Below are 9,115 nucleotides of genomic sequence, written 5' to 3'. Positions count from 1 at the left end.
TTAAAGAGACTTATAAAGAAAGTCTACATCAATCAACACATTCCATCAAAGAACAATAACAAGTCCAATATGGTAAATATGCTGATTGATGCATTGGGAAAAAGAATGCCAAAATGGTGTAATACATGTAAGATATGGTATTCCATTAATAATCCTCAACAACTGATTAGAAAATGTAATGCCTGTAATGTTCCAACACACCCCACATGTGCTGAAATACAGCAAAAAATAAAAAATAGAGACACAAAGGTATTCTGCTCAACATGCTTAGTCTGGATAGAAAATATAATTAAGTCGAGACTAAAGCTGCAATTAGTTGAGAAGAAGAAGAAGAAGAAGAAGAAGAAGAAGAAGAAGAAGAAGAAGAAGAAGAAGAAGAAGAAGAGAAAAATGAACAAGACATGTGTAAGGATGCAGAGGAAATCATTGATATAACTTATGATGCCATCCAACAACATACTTATGAAGAAATAAATTATCAGATGGAAACAAATAATAGACCCAAGAGACTCTACCCGGACCTACATACTTTTAGGGAAGAGCAAGAACAAGAAAAAAAAGAAAAGAAAGATATAGTCTGTAATAGGCTGAAAAGAGGGAATTGCAAATTTGGCGAAAGATGCTACTACAAGCATCCAAAGATATGCCATAATTATGAAATATATGGTAAATGTGCGTATTTAGACGGATATGGAGACGAATGCAGAGATCTCCATCCAAAAATATGCAAAACCCTAAAAGAAGGAAAAGGATGCAGTTTCAACAAAAAATGTCGATATATGCATCCTGCAACTATGAATGAGAGTAAGAAAACTCAGCAAACTGAAAAGAAAAACAAAAATGAAACAAAAAAAGAAACAAAAAAGCAGACCGCGTATATACCGCACTATGCACCAAAAAAAGCCTTTCAACCTAAAGCTCCACAAATAGAGCCCAACTACCAAGAATGCATATATAATGCCAGGGGTTGGTGCAGATATGGAGATAATTGCAGGTTTACACACAAAAATAAGTATGAAGGCGAAAGAACAAATATTATGGAAAAGTTGGATTTTTTAATGGCAGAATTCCGAGAAATGAAGAAAAGAACATCATATCAGAACAGGAAGGAAGCATGGGAGAATCCATATTATTACCAATATTAAATAATGGAAATGAGACACAAACCATAATAGTGATGAATGCACAGGGTTTAGTCACGAGTAACTCTAAAAGGAAAATAGAGTTCCTAGAAGAACTAACCCAAATTGAAAAAATAGATATATTAAATATAAGTGAAACATGGTATTCCCAAGAGACTGGCAGTGATGACCAGATAAAGGGTTTCCAAACTTATAGATCAGACAGAAAAATAGGAATCAAGGGGGAACCGCAATATATGGAAGAGACATAAATCAAGGAAAAGTCTGTGAAAAATACAGCAACACAGAATGTGAATTGATTGCGGTAGAATTTGAATTTGAAAAACTAGTGAATATTGTAGTTTACAGACCCCCAAATATTAAGGAGTTTGACATAATAATAGAAAAAAATAGATGATATATGTAGAAACCATAAAGACTGGAATATACTCCTATCCGGAGATTTTAACTTTCCTTTCGTGGATTGGAAAGAACGGATAGAAGAAAGTGGTTGTATGTATACATATAAAAAAGAGAGTAATAGTAGCGCAGAAGATAAGAGGCAATTTGAAAAGCTTCAAGATATGCTATTAGAACATAATATGCAACAAATAAACCACATTCCAACAAGAAAGGAAAATGTCCTAGATCTAGTATTTGTGAATGAGGTGAATTATGTTAAAGAAATAATAGTGTATAACACGGGAATTTCAGACCACAATGTCATAGAATTGATAGTTCATTCCAAAGCAAGTGATCACAGAATTAATAAAAGCACAAAACTTTGGGAAGGATATGGAAAATATAACTTTTACAGTAAGAATATAAAATGGTCAGAAATAAATGAAGAACTGAATAAAGAATGGCAAAATGTATTTATAAGTGATAATATACAGGTAAATACGGATATACTGTACAAAATACTGGAGAAAATTGTTGAAAAATATGTACCGAAAAAAAACAATAAACAAAAGACGTGCATACCAAGAGACAGAAGGATCTTATTTCAGAAAATTAAAAAGTGGAAGAAAAATCTTGCAAAAGAAAAAAATGTGTGGAAAATGAGGGAAATAAAATGTAAGATAGAAAATGCAGAACAAAAGATTATGCAGTCGAAAGAAAATGAAAAAAGGGACTTAGAAGAAAGGACACTTCAAAATATAAAAAGAAACCCCAAAGTACTTTACTCCTATGCAAAAAAGATGAATAAAAGGAGAATAGAAATAGGCCCTCTAAGAATTGAAGGAAGGCTAACGAATGAAAAAAAGGAAATATGCAACATATTAGCAGAAAAATATAAGAGTGAGTTCACGCCAAGAATTGCGAATGAGAATAATGAAACAGAAATGAGAGAAGAAAATGTTGAATATCTAACGGATATAGATATTAACGAAGCAGATATTGTCACGGCTATAAACGAAATTAAAAATGGATCGGCAGCCGGACCAGATGGAGTTCCAGCGATTTTGTTAAAAAAAACTGCAAACACTATCGCGAAGCCACTTGCAATACTGCTAAGACAGAGTATAGATATGAGCGAGATATATGTTAAACATAAATTAGCTTATATAACCCCTATCTTCAAAAGTGGATCAAGACTAGAGGCAAGCAATTATAGACCTGTTAGTCTAACATCACATATTATGAAAGTGTATGAGAGGGTAATAAAAAAGAAAATAATGAACCATTTGGTCAAAAATAATTTGTTTAATATGGGTCAACACGGTTTCGTACCTGGAAAAAGTACACAGACCCAACTGATAGCTCACTATGAAAACATATACAATAATATGATAAATGAAAAAGACACAGATGTGATCTATCTAGATTTTGCAAAAGCCTTTGACAAGGTAGACCATAACATATTGGAGAAAAAAATGAGAAATCATAATATTGTGGGAAAGATAGGAAAATGGGTAAAAGAATTCCTGCAAAACAGAAAACAGATAGTGGTTGCAAATGACGAGAAATCAGATGAAGCCCAGGTAATATCTGGTGTGCCCCAAGGTACGGTATTAGCTGCACTGCTATTTGTTATTATGATCTCAGACATAGACTGTGATGTTGAAAACTCCGTAGTGAGAAGTTTCGCCGATGACACAAGAATAAGTAGAGAAATTACTTGTGATGAAGATAGGAACTCACTACAAAGAGATCTAAACAAAATATATGAATGGGCGGAGATAAATAGGATGGTATTTAACTCCGATAAATTCGAATCAATAAATTATGGAAACAGAGAAGGAATGGTGTATGCATACAAGGGACCTAATAATGAGACAATCACAAACAAGGAAGCAATTAAAGACCTTGGTGTAATTTTAAATAGGAATATGTTATGCAACGACCAAATAGCAACACTGTTGGCTAAATGTAAAGCAAAAATGGGAATGTTATTCAGACACTTTAAAACAAGAAAAGCTGAACACATGATTATGCTTTACAAAACTTATGTGCGTAGTACACTCGAGTACTGCAATGTGATATGGTACCCACACTACCAAAAGGATATTGCGCAAATAGAGAGTGTACAAAGGTCCTATACTGCTAGAATAGAAGAAGTTAAGGACCTTGATTACTGGGAAAGACTGCAATTTTTAAAACTATACAGTCTAGAAAGGAGAAGAGAACGCTACATGATAATACAAGCATGGAAGCAAATAGAAGGAATTGCTGAAAACATCATGGAGCTTAAAGTATCAGAAAGAGCAAGCAGAGGTAGATTAATAGTGCCAAAAAGCATTCCAGGTAAACTGAGAAAGGCGCACAGGACATTAATCCACTACGCACCAGCATCGATAATGCAGCGACTATTTAATGTGCTGCCAGCTCATCTAAGAAACATATCAGGAGTGAGCGTAGATGCGTTTAAAAATCAGCTCGATAAATACCTAAGATGCATCCCAGACCATCCAAGACTGGAAGATGCAGAATACACCGGAAGATGTATTAGCAACTCTCTGGTGGATATACGAGGTGCCTCACACTGAGGGACCTGGGGGAACCCGAACAAAAAATAAGGCAATAAGGCAATAAGGTAGGAGGGTCACACATCGTGGAGATTCCATTTTTTTTCCTTAAGACTAGCATAGGAGGGTCACACATCGTGGAGATTCCATTTTTTTTCCTTAAGACTAGCATAGGAGGGTCACACATCGTGGAGATTCCATTTTTTTCCTTAAGACTAGCATAGGAGGGTCACACATCGTGGAGATTCCATTTTTTTTTTCCTTAAGACTAGCATAGGAGGGTCACACATCGTGGAGATTCCATTTTTTTCCCTTAAGACTAGCATAGGAGGGTCACACATCGTGGAGATTCCATTTTTTTCCTTAAGACTAGCATAGGAGGGTCACACATCGTGGAGATTCCATTTTTTTTCCCTTAAGACTAGCACAGAGGGTCATTCATTGTTGTGATTCCAATTTTTTAAAGACTAGCATAGAGATTCACCCATTGTTGTGATTCCATTTTTTTTATGACTAGCATAGAGATTCACCCATTGTTGCGATTTCATTTTTTCAAAAGACTAGCATAGAGATTCACCCATTGTTGTGATTTAATTTTTTTCAAAAGACTAGCATAGAGATTCACCCATTGTTGTGATTTCATTTTTTCAAAAGACTAGCATAGAGATTCACCCATTGTTGTGATTCCATATTTTTTTATAAGACTAGCATAGAGATTCACCCATTATTGTGATTCCATTTTTTATGACTAGCATAGAGATTCACCCATTATTGTGATTCCATTTTTTATGACTAGCATAAAGATTCACCCATTGTTGTGATTCCATTTTTTTAAAAAGACTAGCATAAAGATTCACCCATTGTTGTGATTGCATTTTTTTTATGTTTTAGCATAGAGATTCACCCATTGTGATGACTCCATTTCTTTTTATGACTAGTATAAAGGTTCACCCATAGTTGTGATTCCATTTTATTTCGTCCAGCATAGTGTCACCCATAGTTGTGACCTCATTTTTCCCTGACTAGCCCAGAGGGTCACCTACTGTATAGTGGTGATTCCATTTTTTATTGGGTAGTACAGTTGTCAAATATATCGTTACTTGTTTGGACGCATTACGACCGGACAGCCTAAGCTCACCCATTGTCGTGACCCTGGTTTTCGAGTTAGGCTCCTGTTCAATTACTTGCAAGGTTTGCTACTCGGTGATAGTTCTTTCTTGAGACGCATTTTTACAGCCATTGTGCATTTTCCCCAGCTCCATCTTCATCCTTTCTTCCATGAGACTCTTGCGTAAGGCTAGAACCTCTTTCCCCTCCGTGTAATTTCTTGCACGGTCAACATCGTACCTTGTGCTGTTGAGTTTTTTCTTGTTGCTGTCTCCACAAAAACTTAGCAAGATGACTGCTGCCGAAATCAGTGCGTTTGTGGATTTGGCAGAAAGACAAGGCTATGAGGGAGAGGCCTTGCGAAGGTATGTGCGGGAACTCACGGATGAAGCCAATGCCCGGAGAAGAACGGAGCAAAAAAGGATGCAGTATGCGAGAGAAAGAGCGAGAGCGTATGAATTAAAGAAGCGGGAAATAGACGCTCGATCAGCCCAGCTCAGTAACTCGCTACCTCAACCTAATGGTGCCAACGACCAGCAGGACAACTGCAGAGAGAACCAGTGCATTGAAGGGTTCACCAAGGAACTCCCTACAGCGGAACTGAAGGCGACCATGTCCCAGCTCGGCAAGAAGTGTGGACTGGGGGCAGGGAGTGATCTCGCACGTGAGGGCTACAACTCAAGCTTGGGTCAAAAGCCAGTGAAGGGTGTACAGCGAGTGCCCCTCAGGTGCATGAAGGCTGCCAAGCGGGAGCCTAAAACTGTGAGGACGCAACCTGCAGGGGAAGACGACTGGCTAGGTACCATTGACCTGGGTGAGGTAGCTTGGCTAAGGGAGGAGGCCCAAGAGTCTCCCCCTTCCAGCAATGAGTTTAAGCCCCGTACCCGAGAGTGCTCCCCAGCTAAAGCAATGATGCTTTCCAACAGACCAGAGGTCTCAGAGGAGAACCAAGAGACCATCAGGAGCCAAGCACAGCTCAGCAGATTCCAGCTGATGGGTGAGATGGCAATAAACCACAGGGCACCCACCTACCTGAGCGAGGTGGAAATAAATAACCCCTCTAAGGCTGAGTTCCTGCTAGGGGATGAGGTGCCCCTTAAGATCACCCGAGGTTCTCACGACCCTGTTAAGGTCTCGTGCCGGAAAGTAGTTGTCCCCTGTAATCTCCGCTTGTCGATGCTAGGCGTGGCCCATGAGAGACTGGGAGGACACTTTGGAGTAACAGGTCCTACCCAGATGATCCAGCATCAATTCTGGCTGGGCTTGCACGAGATTGTTAAGGCTTACTTAGCATCCTGCCATCCTTGCCCAGTCTCCGGTAACTATAAGCAAATAATGCTGAGGGCCTCGCTCCAACTCATCCCATCCATTAGTGTCACAGAACTGACACAATTCTTTTATTGGTTTGGCTTCCTAGCCACATTTCAGAAGGACGAAGGTTCCCACTTCATGGCAGAGGAGTCACGACCTCTGACCATACTCATAATTCATTTTTGGCTTCACCAGGTGCAAGCAGGAATTCCCAACTGTGGGGTTTACTTGAATTTCTTCCAGACATGGGATAAACTCCAAACTCAAGAGAATGAGCTCTCAGGCATGGGCTCATCTCTTGAGCATCTTGGATCCTATTGTGCGGACCAAAAGTTCCCACTGACATTCCTAAAGGACCGTAATCCTCTAACCTACTTGACTGAGCTACGTAATGGGAATAAGGGGCTCATGAGGTGGGGCATAGACCTCCAGAACTACAACTGGAAGGTCAAGCGCCTAAAGAACTCAGGTGACAGAGATGTGTTTTCCCGGCATTAGTGCCCAATGCACAGTGCCATGACCATAGCGTAGCCATAGTCAGTAGGTTAATTTAGGTTGTATGGAAAAATTTTAATTGGCCTTGGTGTCTCCCCAGGTAAATAAACTTGAGGAGCCATCTTGGCATCATTATTTGCATTTAATTTATTTTTATGTATTTATTTTATCTTTCTTTGCATATAAGCCAATTTTCTTCAATTTTATGCCTACCACTGCACTAGGTCACTTAACTTTAACCTTTATTTTACATTTTAATTTTCCATTTTGCATTTTTTAATTTTTCAGTTGCTGCCTCACAGCCAGCATACTTATTTCTACGTGGCACTTAAAGTTAATCTACTGTCAAAATAATGTAAAATGATGACCCTAGTTGCAGCTTAGATATTTATCCATTATCGTGGTGAGACTCACTGAGGGAGGAGTCATTAAGGCTAGTGGCTTCAGACCTTGCTTGCAGAGTTCTTGTCCTGTTTAGGACAAAATCTCTGCTAAAATGGGGGGCTGTTAGTAATGGCGGTCATTTCGCCACCTTTTTCAAATAACAAAGGATCCCGCCAGCAAGCGTGAGTCAAAATGCCACGAGTTTTGGGACCCTACCCAGAGTCTCACCCCCCTCCAACCATCCTATACCAGTCTACTCCCCCTGAGATCTCAATTTCAGCTACCTTCGAGTCACGTGACGACATCGAGGTCCCAGGAGGAGGGAAGCGAGCTGTGAAGGATGTGGGACACGTGACCAAGCCTGACCAATAGGACACCGGTCAGGCCAGTCCCCCCTACCCGCCCCCCCTCAATTGGGGGTCAAGTGGGGTTGATCTACCCAGGGAAAACGGGAGATCTTTCTTCGTGAGTCAGCATCCATAAGGAGAACATCTCCTCTTCTTCACTCAACCTCCTTGAGGGAAACATCATCTCTCTTCACCCTCAAGACATCAGGGAGGCAGGACCTCTGTCTACATCTTTCCACAAGGGAAAGAAACCAGAGTCATTTTTACTAAAGGTAAGGTGTCTGATTTTGAGATTCTCAATATCCTTACCCAACCTGCCATCCCTTCATTATCACACCCCATTTTCCTTATCCTCTAAAGAAATCCTACTCACTGAACCTTGTATCCTATCCCTTATACCCAGACCACGTGTGCTGTTTAGTCCTAGTTTTAATTAACTCACCCTGTGACAGTGTTGATTCCCATGTGTAACGTTTAAATCCCTAAGCTTGGCATTTTCATTTAATTTGCTTAAAAGTTTTAACCACACGACTTCATCGTGTTCCCAGCCGGTAGAAGTAAGTGTGCTGCTAATAATTCAATTTATTTCCCCCTTCCAGGGAACGTGATTGCTGTGCTGGCGTTTCATCCACGGCCAACCAAACTCCATTCGAAGCTCCTCGTGGCTCAAACTAAAATAGTTATCTGCTGTGCTCCCCTTTCATTTATTTTTATTTAAATATTATTGTAAATACATCTTTTTGTCAGTATTCCTTGTATCATTGCTGACTGGCGACCTTTACCATTGTTATTTGTTTTGTTATGGCCCTTGAGTCCCTTAAGCAAGGCCGGACTCGAACAGTGGCCCGTAACAATATATATATATATATAAATATATATATAAACATATATATATAAATATATACATATATACATATATATATATATATATATATATATATATATATATATATATATATATATATATACATATATATATACATATATATATATATATATATATATATATATATATATATATATATATATATGCATATATATATATATATATATATATATATATATATATGCATATATATATATATATATATATATATATATATATATATATATATATATAATATATATATATATATATATATATATATATATATATATGCATATATATATATATATATATATATATATATATACATATATATATATATATATATATATATATATATATATATATATATATATATGCATATATATATATATATATATATATATATATATATATACATATATATATATATATATATATATATATATATATATATATATATATATATACATATATATATATATATATATATATATATATATATATATATATATA

The 9,115-nt window shown here is 37.5% G+C and overlaps 1 protein-coding gene and 1 pseudogene across 1 annotated transcript; one reads left to right on the top strand and one right to left on the bottom strand.

The window, feature by feature from the left end:
- Positions 1 to 9,115, bottom strand: part of LOC137636342 (uncharacterized) — a 544,281-nt pseudogene that overhangs the window by 511,480 nt on the left and 23,686 nt on the right.
- LOC137638164 (uncharacterized) lies at positions 5,974 to 8,430 on the top strand. The gene is made up of 2 exons (XM_068370251.1): positions 5,974 to 8,006; positions 8,334 to 8,430. The coding sequence occupies exon 1, from the start codon at positions 6,107 to 6,109 to the stop codon at positions 7,004 to 7,006; it is 900 nt and encodes a 299-aa protein (XP_068226352.1). The 5' UTR covers positions 5,974 to 6,106; the 3' UTR covers positions 7,007 to 8,006; positions 8,334 to 8,430.

Source organism: Palaemon carinicauda, chromosome 3 (assembly GCF_036898095.1).
Source record: "Palaemon carinicauda isolate YSFRI2023 chromosome 3, ASM3689809v2, whole genome shotgun sequence".
Taxonomy (NCBI): domain Eukaryota; kingdom Metazoa; phylum Arthropoda; class Malacostraca; order Decapoda; family Palaemonidae; genus Palaemon; species Palaemon carinicauda.
Note: the sequence above shows the minus strand (reverse complement) of the source record. Positions and strands in the feature narration are given on the sequence as shown.